The sequence below is a fragment of the Danio rerio genome, chromosome 15 (assembly GCF_052040795.2).
Source record: "Danio rerio strain M-AB ecotype USA chromosome 15, GRCz13ab, whole genome shotgun sequence".
NCBI lineage: Eukaryota > Metazoa > Chordata > Actinopteri > Cypriniformes > Danionidae > Danio > Danio rerio.
This window is the reverse complement of record NC_141035.1, coordinates 12,275,766-12,290,470: the sequence shown is the minus strand read 5'-3', so window position 1 is coordinate 12,290,470 and position 14,705 is coordinate 12,275,766. Positions and strand designations below refer to the sequence as shown.

The window sequence follows — 14,705 nt, the reverse complement described above, 5'->3', positions numbered from 1 at the left end:
TTACTGCCCTTTACTGCACTTAAATATGTTGCTTTTGTGTAATCTCTATTTAGGTCTAAATAACATTTAAGTTTACTTTGTTTTCCTGGTGCTTCATTCTAATAAATCAGATACTCTTATTTTTGTGCATTTCTAATTTGATTGGGCTTAATTTTGTTGATGAGCATGTTTGTGTCCTGATGCTGCCTGCTGTTAGTCATATTTGTTGTGTTAGTTTGTGTTTGTAGGTTCTACAATCACATAGTACTCACTTCGCATGAGCACAGGATACTGGCCTAATTCTGCCCTGCATGCATTGCTGAGTGTGTTCGTCTATACCCTTAGGATCTTCCTACAGAAGTCTGCATGTAGTCTTATCCAACTCATGGCTGAGGAGAGGACCTCACACTTCACTCCCAAATAGCACTATAGATTCAACCACTGATTGAAAAATTTTGAGCCAGATTCATATTAGAAATTCTGTTTGTGGGGATTTTTTTCATGGCCCTTCTTGCTTTCTCTTTCAGTTTATTGGAATATTAGAGTTTTGGTTTTCTTTGCGTTAATGGTCAGAATGGTCAGTCTGACTTTTGCCGAGGACATTGTGCTCTGTAAGGAAGCCTATGAGTCTGGTGTTGATGATGCAGCAGAACAGCTTCCCCAGATTACTGCTCACACAGATGCCTCTATAATTGTTGGTGTCTGATTTGTCTCCACTTGAATATGGGTGTTATTGGTCACACTTTACAATAAGGTTCATTAGTTAATGTTACTTAATGCATTTACTATCATAAACAAACAATGAACGATACATTTACTACAGTATTTGTTCATGTTATTTAACGTTAGTTAATGAAAAGTGGAATTTGTGATGTATGTTTTTTATTAATTTCATTAGGAATATCATCTGGACCAGTTGCCTTTTTTTGTTGGTAGATTTTGTGTTTTATCTAGCTCTTTTTCTGGGATTGCGTATTAGGTATTTTAGGTATTTGCGATTTAGGTATTTGCTAAATATTTAGCATTTCAATTTGACATTTAAATTTGAAAACATATTAGTATTTTTGTTCCATTATCACATAAAGTATAATTCGGCTGTGTTCTGTGATTGAACTTGACAAAGGAGACAGATAGATATATGTTGTATTTTGAGGCTATAATTTCAAAGAAAACTGTCAAGAATTAATACTTCTTAAAAACATGAGAATAAGGAAGCAATGGTGTCTGAGGCTCATGATATGATCTTTTTCATATACGAAACTTTTGCTATTTGACTAAGCTTATATAAAATGCTTTAAATGTGATCTATAAAGAAAATCTGGGTAGAGTTTCCCTAAAGGTCAGCTTTAAAGCATTTTACTGCAAAAGTTGAAATCGAACATGGCTTCAGCAAAATCTCCAATGATGTTGAATTTCATATGAACACAACAATGATTTTAAAGCATACAAAAAATGTTCTTGTGCCCATAGAAAACAATGTTGTCAACAAAATCCATGAATACATAGATCTATGAAAATTACTTAAAATGAATTACAATGCTTTCACATTGAAAAGAAACTAGGCATGTACCGATCTCGATACTTGGATCAGATATCGGTTCGATACCTCATACCTCATATTTTTGGTGGACAGGGTATCGGCCAGCTGGTACTGATCCAAATCCAAACTTGCGTTTGCGCTATATTCTGTTATTTATGAGCTAACAAAAGCCACGAAGGAAGCATATTTTAAGGCACTAGAAAGTTGCATGTAGGCCTGCTATATCCTAAATGTTCTGAACCCATTCTATTGTTTAATGTGAAATACAGATGAACATTCAAGTGGTTAAATTTACATTCAGTTCAATGCTTCCCGCCACTGCGCCTGTCCATAATTCTCCATTCATTCACAATTTAAACTTTGTGTAGCGTTCATGACAACACGAAAAACTTTCTCCAAATTTGTTTCTGTTAGTTTAAATAATCAGTGGGAAAGTGAATTTAGTTTTGCATTAAATGAGTTCATTTTGACCTGCAACATGGAGATCATTTCTTTTTCTTAATCATGCGCTGTATCCGTTAGATCAGCAGATCGCATTCAAAACACTAGAGTAGAGGGATATTACCTGCTGATCTCACAAGAAAACGTAAGTATCTTAAGTATCTTACGGTTTGCCAGTTTAGTGGCTAATTCGTACGAATGAGTTCAGTCGTACAAAATTGTGCGATTTTTAAAAAGGAGGTGTGGCACCTAACCCCACCCCTAAACCCAACCGTCATTGGGGGATGAGCAAAACGTACTCAATTCTACGAATTAGATCATACAAATTCATACGAATTAGCCACTAAATTATAAAGTTATGAACTGCCGTGATATTGTGTTGAGAGCACACACAAAGTCGGCCTACCTGAAACTTAACTTAAAAAGGCTCAATAATACATTGGACAGATCCTTTAAGCACTGATTCCTCCCCTTTGTGCTGCTGTTTTGGAAGTGTCCGCAGATCCTGGAGGGCTGCATGCTGTGTCTCAGTGATGCAAGCGCTTCATTCAGGCATTGGCTGCGCAAACGCGACATGCGCTGCTCCGTAAGTTTATTCTTATAATAAATATATGTTCTCTCATCATTCCGACTGAGTTTACTCTTAAGAGGGAAATACTTAAAGGGTTGCTAAACATATGTAAAGCCTGGTTGATTGTGGTTTAAGTAGTTGATTAAATTATTAAAGGGTCACAAAACACCAAAACACATTTTTTGAGCTGTGTCCCATGCTCATATAAACATATTAGGACACATATATTACACAAAAAAGTGAAAATAGGTTGTTTTAGCGTTACTTTGAGCAAATTCGTTCTTCCGGTTTGAAACCAATTTTTAAAGCTGCATCACACCGATTAGGTCCTCGTGTGTATTCCAGCGTGTAGACTGGCTGTCTGTACCTGGAAGTACTTTGTGACATCTCTGAATGTGCTGCATTAATTTATGAGAAAGACTGGGTTCAAACCAATCAGCGTGCATTATTGTGATTGCGGTGCAACTTAATTAATATGCATGATAGCTTCAAAAACTGTTTGTACCTGAAACAGTTTGTACCAGTGTTCAGACGGCAGAGAGACGCCATGTTTTGTTGCAAAAACAAATGGGAGAAGAAGAATTGTTTGGGGATACAGGTCGTTTTTAAATGTGCTACAACTAAGGTTTTGTTTTCATTTTCCTGGTATGAAAGCGCAGGTGGACTCATGTGTGGATTACACTGCACGCGACGCGGCAGAAATATTTTTGTTCGAACATTTTTTACTCAAGAGCTTTTCGCATCTGGAAATTGTGAAATTCCAATTTGCTGCTCGTTTCCTTTTAAAAAAGACAAGGCTTCAGTTGGTGTTAATTGTTCTGCCTCTACAAATTTGGTAAGCGATCAGTGGTCTTTGTTTGTTTATTCAGATAGCAACGTTAGTTTGTATCATCAGCAGTACTCTATCAGTGTTTAAAGACAAACCTTAGTCCAAATTATTTCTAAGTTATTTAGTTTACAATACGTTAATATCACTACAATATTATGGACTGAAAGATCTGCTGTAAATGCTGCTCTTCAAGTGTAAACATGTAAACACCGCAATCAAATTATTTCAACCGTCGTGTTGAATTTTCGCCGCATTTTGTGACAGGATAGTCTACACCAGGGCTATTCAATTGGCAGCCGCGGACTGAACCCATCTCCCGAGGCAGTTTGTTCCGGCCTTCCAAACAGTGTGACCAAGACATTAAAAATAAATTTTGTTCAGTCGAAAAAGGGCCGCGATAATTATGTAGTTACGTGCGTCTGTCTGATTAACACAGTATGAGCTGCAGGCTGTGCAGAGCGTGAGTTACCACACGAGTGGTGCGGACAGCCAAAAACTATAGCTGTGGCCGTTACCATATCACGTCTTTTTCTCTTGCAAATTTATTAATGCTAATGTATGATATGCGCACACAAGCGAAGCAACATGCTTGCGGCTTCCCGGGCGCACGTAGAAAACATCTCACGGTGAGAGTTGTGCGTGCCTTTCAGTGCAATATAAACAAAACATATGTTAGATGGACTATTATTAAAATGATTATGTATGCATGAACACAGATGGCAACAACAGTTAATCTAAATAGCTACTCACCTAATATAAATGTGGAATTTACATTAGACGTGATAACCGTGAAACCATGGTTATTCTTCAGACTATAATTGTCAACTAAAAGCTATAATGTTCCATCCCTAATTGTTATGCAGTTCATAACATAACATCCGAATGTGTCTGAATGTAGAAGAAACCTACTTCAGCACTGCACTGCTTTTGTTGTGCTCGGAAATCCAACTTTTGAATGTTTGTAAAAAAAAAAAAAAAAAAGTAAAAAAAGTTAGTTGGACAATGCAGTGATATTATGTTGTTTTAAAATACAATATATTCACATTTTAATGTAGAAAAAGCCAATGTGGGTGTCTTATGAGCACAAATACAGCATATGGGCTCTTATATGTAGTTGAGTCATCACTAATGTAGCAAGTCATATCTCTCTGGCCCTTCGTTCGGGATGCTTTTCATGAACCGGCCCCCATGACAAACTAATTGAACAGCCCTGGTCTACACACACACGGCTTTCTGACCTACTGAGTGCATCTGAGTTACCGAGAAATGCAGAGTTTTTTTCTCTTATACGACGTGCAGTATCAAACATTCCACTGTCATTAAACACAGTCACTGTCTCTCACCCCTGCGTCTGTGTGTTTGTTTTGCCTCTGTGAAAATCAGCGTGTGCCCAAATGCAAAATCCCATTTTTATCCAAATCCTTCCCTCTTTCCCTCCCGTGATGACACTCCCACCTAAACAGAGCTAGACACACCCACTTTCCTGACTTTTTCCAAACTAGAGGTGTGAAAACAGCCTGCTTAAACAGGGGGGTTTCATGGCCCTTCAAAAGAGAAACTAAAGGCCCGGCCCATGTGAATTGTCATTAAAAGAAAACCATTTAGCCTAATATGGGCTACTCTGAAACTGTGAATATTTCACTGTCATTTTATATATATTAGAATTTTATTTAACAGACCAGATTATCAGTTTGTGCACTAAAGCATATAAGCGGACTTTGTTTTGAACTTCACCTCAAACCTTCTTGTTTATGTTGTAGATAATTAACCAACAAAAAAATGGTAAAAAAAAAAAAAAAAACATTTAAATAACAAATTATACTAAATCAAATTAGTTTTAAAAAGTTTCATAATTTTTCAGACATGCGTTCAGTTTCTCGATCTCTCTCACGAGGGGTTTAGGCGAGGGAATGTTTTAGTAAAACTGACCTCAGACGGTTTAGTTTTGTCTGCATCAAACCTGCACGAAAATATCAGGCTTTGCTAAAAGGCTGATTATTTTACCAACTATTAGGGTTAAAAGTGGTAGCCTATTACAGATTTCAAAGAAAAATATTAATGTTAAAAAGTAAACATAAGCTGGACCACAAAAGATCATATACAGTATGAATGCTCTAATAATGTAGTCCATAGTTTATAGCAAGCATCATGTTAAGTTAGATTGTGTCATCTGTCATATACAGAAGGCCTATAGGTCTGTTATTTCTACTAAAGAAGATATATTATTTGAGTTTATTACCAGAACTATAGAAACTGTATTATGTTGATTTAAAAAAAATAAAAATTTGGTATTCAGATCAGATCGGTTCCAAAAAAAAATAAAAAATGGTATAGGTGCATCCCTAAAAGAAACGCTGAAGTCCATCATAGATATCAATAGATGTGTGATGTCACAATTTTATTTTTGTTCATTTGACATGGAAATGATGATTCTTTTTTCTCCAGATGATTCTTTTTTTCTCCGTACTACGAAATCCTGTTTTCATAGGTTTGTATTTTAAGTAATCCAAATTGTCGTTGTTGTGTTATCGAACAGCAGTTTTACATTTTTGGAAAAATCATTATTAAAATAATTTCATGACTAAATGTATTAAAGTTTGAGTTTTGTGTCTATATCTGTGTCTTTATATTTGTGGTTCATATCTTTTTTGTGGTTCATAACTTTTTTGGTTGCAAAGAAAGTTTATTTTTAGTTCGGAGAATAACTTGTTCTAACATGCCATTGAAATAATGCTTAATTGAATGTTACTTGTGTAATTTGTCTGATTATTACAGCTATAAATATACAAGCAAGGAATAATATGAACAGGATGTTAAAATAAACAACAACAAAAACTCACCTTACCTCAACCCTCCTGACTCTAAACTTGAAGCAGTCAGGTTCGTCAGTTTTTGGGTTCAAATTTTCTTTGTAACCATTTGCAGCACATTCCACATTTCCAGCACATTTTTATTTGCACGTGTTGACTATTTGTGTGCATGTGTTGTCCAACTAATAAAGATAATTTATCAATTTATGTTTGTTTTTTTCTATTTGCATGTGTTTATTTTTTTTTAACTAGCAGTGCATTTGAGCTCTCTCAGCCACCCTACACTTTTTTTCTTATTAACCAAGCTCTCCATAAAAAAGCAATCCCTATATGAAATAAAATAACATGTTTTACATTTTCAGTGGAACATTTCATCATTGTAAAAGGTGTTTTTACAGAACCAAGCATAAAGGAGTACACCCTTTACAGATTTCTCTTTTAAATTAATATTTTCTATGGGATGCAACAGGAATACAATAAGAGCTGTGCAATTTGTGTATGTATACACATTAGTGTACATTACATTGCAATAATTTTTTTTAAAATAAATTATCTTTCTGTTCATAAAATATTAGGTGACCACACTCTTGTTTAAATGAATATAACTGTTTAATAAAAGTTTTGCTTAAAAACACCAAAATATGTTGTCTAAATTTAATGATGAATTTATAAAAATATTTGTTTAAAAAAGTGTACTCATTTATGCTGTGCACTGGATGTACATGTAGTGCTTTGAGTGCAATAAAATAGTAAAAAAAAATTTACAAAGCCATCTGTTTACAGTTAAAAGCATACTGCATTGTGTCTGTTTATTACTGTCCATAATAAAAAGCAAGTTTCTAGAAATTAGCATCATCTTTTAATAAATAACATTTATTGTGTCATATATCACAGAGTTGCACGGAAATGGTGATGCCCATGTGTACTGATGGCATCAATGACATGTTTGAGCCTCAGCCATGGAGCTTCCAGGCCTTCTCAGATGAGTGCTACAACCAGTTTGGAGTGCGACCACGAGAAGACTGGGCAGAAACTGTATATGGAGGGAGAAACATACATGCTCACAGCAACATCATCTTCAGGTAGAATCTTTTGTGTATGGTTAATATTGAGCACTATGTTTATTATACGGCTGAACGTACACTTAAATGTACTACATATCATGATAAAACAAAAATGCATGTCAAAAAATCATGCATAATCATCGTGAACCAATGGTAGTTCAAAGGTATTTCAAAGCCTCTCTAAAAATCTCTAAAAAGCTTGCTTTGGTGAGTTGTTTTGAGCTGCTGAAATGAACTCAAAGCAGTCTTTGTTTTGCCTGGGTTTGATTGCAATATTGTCATTTCAGTTCGGTTCTTCAATTTTGTTTCAATCTGGTTAAAGTTTAATTTGGAATGCTCTGAGTTCATTAGTGCTGGTCTGCTTTTTTTCATATCTACATGAAAGTGTTTGACCCTTATTGATTAGGGTTTTTATTGCATATTTGTCATACTTTAATGTTTCAGATCATCAAAAAATGTGTATACAGTTGAAGTCAGAATTATTAGCCCCCATTTGATTTTTTTTCTTTTTTAAATATTTCCCAAATTAGGTTTAACAGTGCAAGAACATTTTCACAGTATATTTGATAATATTTTTTTTTCTTCAAAAGCCTTATTTGTTTTAATTAAATTTTAAGTTTAATTACAAAAGCCCCTTTAAACATTTTTTTTTATAGTCTACAGAACAAACCATTGTTATAAATTAACTTGCCTAATTACAATAACCTGCCTGGTTAACCTAATTAACCTGTATACAGTTAAAGTCAGAATTATTATATATATATATATATATATATATATATATATATATATATATATATATATATATATATATATATATATATATATATATACAGCGGGGAAAATAAGTATTTGACACATCAGCATTTTTATCAGTAAGGGGATTTCTAAGTGGGCTACTGACACAAAATTCCTACCAGATGTAGCCATCAAGCCAAATATTGAATTCATACAAAGAAATCAGAACATTTAAGTATACAAGTTGAGTCATAATAAATAAAGTGAAATGACACAGGGAATAAGTATTGAACACACTTTACTTAATACTTTGTAGAAAAGCCTTTGTTGGTGATCACAGCTTCTAGACGCCTCTTGTATGGAGAGACCAGTCGTCTGCATTGCTCAGGAGTGATTCTGGCCCATTCTTCCACACAAACGGTCTTTAAATCTTGAAGGTTCCTTGGGCCTCTTTTATGAACTTTGATCTTCAGTTCTCTCCATAGATTTTCTATGGGATTTAGGTCAGGTGATTGACTGGGCCATTCAAGCAACTTGATTTTCTTTCTTTGAAACCACTTCATTGTTTCCTTGGCCTTGTGTTTGGGATCATTGTCTTGCTGAAATGTCCACCCTCTTTTCATTTTCAGCTTTCTGGTAGATGGCAGCAGATTTTTATCCAGAATGTCCCGGTACATTTCTCCATTCATCCTACCTTCAATAATATGAAGTCTGCCAGTACCCCTTGCTGAAAAGCAGCCCCAAACCATGATGCTTCCACCCCCAAACTTAACTGTTGGTATAGTGTTCTTGGGGTGGTGGGCAGTGCCATTTCTTCTCCAAACATGATGTGTAGAATGACTGCCAAAAAGTTCAATTTTGCTTTCATCTGACCATACTATAGTTTCCCAATAATCCACAGGCTTCTCCAAATGCTGTTTCGCAAACTTTAACCGGGCCTCAACATGCTTTTTGTTTAGCAATGGAGTCTTGCGTGGTGAGCGTGCATGGATGCCATGGTGGTTCAGTGCATTGCTTATAGTTTTCTTTGAAACAATAGTACCCGCTGATGCGAGGTCTTCCTGAAGTTCTGCCCGAGTGGTTCTTGGCTCTTGGAGAACTCTCCTGATTATTCTTTGGACTCCTCGGACAGGGATCTTACGTGGAGCACCTGATCGTGGCCGGTTTATGGTGAACTTATGCTTTTTCCATTTCCGGATAATAGCCCCCACAGTGCTCACAGGAACATTCAGCATTCTGGAAATGCGCCTATAACCATTCCCATCAAAATGCTTTTCAACGATAAGACTACGCAGATCTTGAGAGAGTTCTTTGTTTTTACCCATCATGAAGTCTTTCCTGTGTGCCTCCTGAGTAATGAGAAGCCTTTATAGGCCATCAATTAGGACTAAAGCAGCTGATATCAATTAGTACTGATAGGGAGCAGGGTTTTTCTCTCAATACTGACAGATCTCCTGACTTTCTATGCCATTTTGCACCTTGTTATCTTCATGTGTTCAATACTTATTCCCTGTGTCATTTCACTTTATTTATTATGACTCAACTTGTATACTTAAATGTTCTGATTTCTTTGTATGAATTCAATATTTGGCTTGATGGCTACATCTGGTAGGAATTTTGTGTCAGTAGCCCACTTAGAAATCCCCTTACTGATAAAAATGCTGATGTGTCAAATACTTATTTTCCCCGCTGTATATATAGAGAGAGAGAGAGAGAGAGAGAGAGAGAGATTTATATATAGATTTTTATATATACATAGATTTAAATGTTTGAGTGATGCTGAGTTATGTTGTCGGGGGCTAACGCCCCTGGTAGGGTCTCCCAAGGCAAACAGATCTTAGATGACAGATCAGACAAATTGCGGTTCAAAAACCCCTTATGAGTACAGGTATGGTGCAGCCGGGGCCACCAGGGGCTCGTATGCGAGTGCCTGATGGCTGGGTTTTTTTTCCCACAGAACATGGCTGGGCTTAGCCTGAAGGAGCGACGTGGGACCATTCTCCCGCAGGCTCACCACTTGCAGGGGCTGGTGCATTGTGAAACGGGGGCTGGTCGAAGGTTAGGACCACGACAACCCGATCATCGGACACAGAAACTGGCTCTAGCCCGGGCAGTTGCGGAAGCAAAAACTCGGGCCTGGAAAGAGTTCGGGGAGACGATGGAGAAAAAATCGGTTGGCCCCAAACTGTCCGGTGCCTCAGGAGGGGAAAGCAGCTCCACATTGACACCGCTTACAGCGGAAGTGGGGAGCTGTTGACTTTGACTGGGAATGTGGTCATGTGGTGGAAGGAATACTTTAAGGATCTCCTTAAACCCCACCAACATGTCTTTCATTAAGGAAGCAGAGACTGGGGATGCAGAGGTGTACTCTCCCATCACCCAAGCTGAGGTAGTTTGCAAGCTCCACAGTGACAAAGCAGCGGAGTGGATGAGATTCACCTTATATATCTTAGGTCTCTGGATATTGTGGGGCTGTTGTGGCTGACACGTCTTTACAACATTGCATGGAGGTCAGGGACAGTACCTCTGGACTGGGCAACTGGGGTGGTGATTCCCATTTTTAAGAAGGGGGATCGGAGGGCGTGTTACAACTATAGGGAGATCACACTTCTCAGCCTCCTGTGGAAAGTCTATGCCAGGGTACTGGAGAAAAGGATCTGGCCAATGGTTGAACCTAGGATCCAGGAGGAACAATGCAGTTTTCATCAGGGCTGTGGTACACTGGACCAGCTTTATACCCTAACCAGGGTGCTCGAAGTCTCATGGGAGTAGGCCCAACCAATCCACATGTGTTTTGTGGACTTGGAGAAGGCATTCGATCATGTCCCTCGTGGCATTTCTGTGGAGGGTGCTCGGGGAGTATGGGGTCAGAGGCAATCTGTTGAGGGCCATCTCGTCCCTGTATGAACAGAGTAGGAGTCTGGTTCGATATGCAATAAGTAAGATTTGTTTCCAGTGCATGTTGAACTCCGGCAGGGCTGCCCCTTGTCACCAATTCTATTCTTAATTTTTATGGACAGAATTTGTGGAATTTGTTGTCCGTTGTGGCAAAGAATGAGCTGAGCCGAAAGGCAAAGCTCTTGATTCACCGGTCAATCTACGTTCCTACTCTCACAAATGGTCATGAGATTTGGGTCATGACTGAAAGGACAAGATCTCGGATACAAGCAAATCGAAATGAGTTTCCTTCCAAGGGTGGGAGGGCGCACTCTTATGGATAGGGTGAGGAGCTCTGACACCCGGGAGGAGCTCGGAGTAGAGCCGCTGCTCCTCCACATCAAGAGAAGTCAGCTGAAGTGGCCTGAGCATCTGTTTTGGATGACTCCTGAACGTCTATCTAGGGAGGTGTTTCAGGTATGTCCCACAGGGAGGAGGCCCCGGGGAAGACCCATGACACGCTGTCTCTCGACTGGCCTGGGAACGCCCCGGGATCCCCTGGAGGAGCTGGAGGAAGTGTCTGAGGAGAGGGAAGTCTGGGGTTCTCTCCTGCTGCCCCCGGACCCGGTCCCCGGAACAGCAGCAGAAAATAAATGAATGAATGATATATATATATATATATATATATATATATATATATATATATATATATATATATATATATATATATATATATATATATATATATACATACATATATATATATATACATATATATATATATATATATATATATATATATTTTTTTTTTTTTTTTTTTTTTTTTTTTCATTCATTTTCTTGTTGGCTTAGTCCCTTTATTAATGCAGGGTTGCCTCAGCGGAATGATCCGTCAACTTATCCAGCACGTTTTTTCACAGCGTTTGCCTTTCCAGTCACAACTCAGCTCTGGGAAACATCCACACACACTCATTCACACACACCCATACACTACAGACAATTTAGCCTACCCAATTCACCTGTACCGCATGTCTTTGGACTGTAGGGGAAACCGGAGCACTTAGAGGAAACCCATGCGAACCCAAGGAGAACATGCACACTCCACATATAAATGCCAACTGACCTGGCTGGAGCTCAAACCAGCAACCTTCTTTCTGTGAGGCGAAGATCTATTATTTTTCAAGAAAGCAACATATGTCATTTCAGAGCCTATCACATGCATTTTTAATCTTTCTCTCCAAATCGGTGTCCAACTGAGAAACTGGAAATCTGCTGCTGTAACTCTTTAAAGGGGTTGAAAACACATATTTTTCTATAGACCCATCTCTTTTTTGTCTGGTCTCTCTAAAATAATAGAGAAGCTGGTCAATAACCTGCTCATCTATTATTTGGAGACATATAATGTTCTTAATCAGGTTCAGTTAATTTTTAGATCTGATCATAGTTGTATAACAGCTTAACTTAAGATTCTCAGTGATATTATATGTGCCATTGATAAAGTACTATGTAGTACTATGTTATTATCAATCTGGCAAAGACTTTTGACTCTGTGAACCATGAAGTACTGCTGAATAGGCTAATGCCTAGTTCAGACTGCATGATTTTAGCCCCGATTTTGGCTGGCTGACAGGTTTTGAGAAATCGCAGACAAATGTCTGAAATCACAGGCAAATCGGTGCTCATGCATGTGAGTGACGATCACACAGTATAAACTATCAAAGACGCGATCTGAGAGAATCGCCGATAAGTCGCCAATACCTGTGAGGTATTTGGCATGCTAAATATCTAGAGCTGTCGGCGATTCAAATCATGCTGTGTGAAATGAGTTTTGACTGAAAATAACATAGGCGATCGTATACAGCCAATGAGAGAGCAGCATTCACTTTGTGTGTGTGTGTGTGTGTGTGTGTGTGTGTGTGTGTGTGTGTGTGTGTGTGTGTGTGTGTGTGTGTATACCTGCAGGCCAGCGGAATGTTGGGGGAAAAATTAAAAAAGATCATTTCGGCTTATTTGGACGCATGAAATGTAGGAAAAACTAGTGGAGGTTTGACAGGAGCACCCGTGTCTGTCGTCTGACGTTTCATACAGAAAGTTAAAAAAGAAAGAAAGAAATTTATTATTAACTTAAGTTTGGGAGAAATGGCTAATTCCCTTAAAACCCGGATAAGCAAATATTTACATTTTCTACCCCATTAAAAGCTTCTTTCTCATTATGCATTATGTAGTTAATAACAAAATATATACAATGTGTTTTTGGCTGTGAGACATAGTTTGGATGAAGTTGTCAGTGATTCTTCCTTTTGTAAAGTCATGTAATGTAGAAGCCCCTGTCGCTAATCCATCTTGCAGTGTAAACAAAGCAGCGACGAGAGGCTAGCCCAGATAGTTATGCAGTGTGAAAACATCTGTGACATGACAACTTTGAAAATGATGTAGTCTGAATTCGGCATAAGAGATATTGGACTATCTGAGAGCTGTCCGGTCAGGTTCATCTGAAATCAGTAAGGTTAGAGGGGCTTTTGTCAGATCCCCTGCCACTTTATAAAGAGGTTCTGCAAGGTAGCAATTTGGGGCTGACACTTTCTTAATATTTATCGTAATGATATTGATTCTGCTGCTGGTGATTCTCATCAATACATCTAGTTATACGTTGACTACAGTAATTCCTTCACAGCAGGCCAGTTTTTAAACATTCAACATGCTTTTGCAAGCTTTGTTTAGTTTAAAAGACTAATAAAATATTTTTTTTATTTTTAATAGAAGTTTACTATTAAGTTTTAAACATTTCTTATTGGATGGTTCTGAGATAGAATATGTTGATTGCAACAAATAACTTGGAATCAGTTAAAAAGTAATTTGAAACTTACATAAATGTATTTCTATTTTTTTTTTTTTACAAAATCAAATGCACTCTTCAATACAGCATTTGTTAAAACCTAATGCTCAAAATGTTGGATTATTTGATTTAATTTACAGATTCGCTTCATAAACTTTTCCATTACATAATCGTACTCTTAATTTTAATAATAAAGGATTGATCTCCATATTATACTCCAAACCTGAAAACAATATAATGTGGATACAACAAAAATCTAGAATGGAAGATGAACTGGGTATAAAACTATCAGATATTTTTGAGAGGAGGTGCTCAGACAGGTCCATACATCACCATCATCATCTGTTAGATTGAGACTCATGCAATTCAAAGTGTTACACAGGGTCCAGTTAAGCAAGGCACGGTTGGCAGGAATGTATCCTGAATTAGATGTCTTGTGAGATTTTCCTTTTCTGTAACTGATTTGACATGCCTGTATTCCTTGGTTTTTGCCCTTTTTAAATAATTACTGGACATTGGTTTTTAAGTCTATCAGTGAGGTCCTGTGGGAGACATTGAAGCCCTGTTCTTCAATAGGTACATTTAGAACTCTTAGTGACACCATGGTCATATCTTTATCAGCGACTCAGAGGGGTATTATTGCTTATACATATTTATTAGCCAGCAGAAGAATTTTATTATGCTGGAAATCCTCCACACCCCCATCTGTGACAGCCTGGTTTAAAGATGTGATGTCTTTTCTAAAACTAGAAAAGATTAAATACACACTAAGGGGATCCATTGACAGGTTATATACCTACTGGGAACTGATTTTATCATATTTTAAAAATCTGAAAGAATTAACCCAGCCGTTAAATAATCTGTATACCTCTTTGTAACCGCTTCATGGTGTCTTGTCTTTAATGTAGTTTGTCCTGCTATTTTTTATTCATTTATTCTTCCCCGTTATTTGCAAGGTGTTTACTTGTGGTATCTTTAACTAATATTTAAATTAGTTTGATGATCAGAAACATTAAAGTG

At 37.4% G+C, this 14,705-nt stretch overlaps 1 protein-coding gene across 14 annotated transcripts in view; it reads left to right on the top strand.

Annotated features, from left to right (window-relative positions):
• Nucleotides 1–14,705, top strand: part of prcp (prolylcarboxypeptidase (angiotensinase C)) — a 107,751-nt gene that overhangs the window by 76,706 nt on the left and 16,340 nt on the right. For 4 of the 14 annotated variants that reach the window (XR_015508486.1, XR_015508484.1, XM_087282696.1 and 1 more), the window contains 2 exons: nt 2,454–2,546; nt 7,065–7,252. The exons of 5 other annotated variants lie outside the window; for them this stretch is intronic. Coding sequence is in view for 4 of the 9 variants with exons in the window: in XM_087282696.1 (XP_087138822.1) it covers nt 2,454–2,546; nt 7,065–7,252 (281 nt within the window). In the remaining 5 variants the exon portion in view is untranslated. 14 annotated transcript variants of the gene reach the window in all.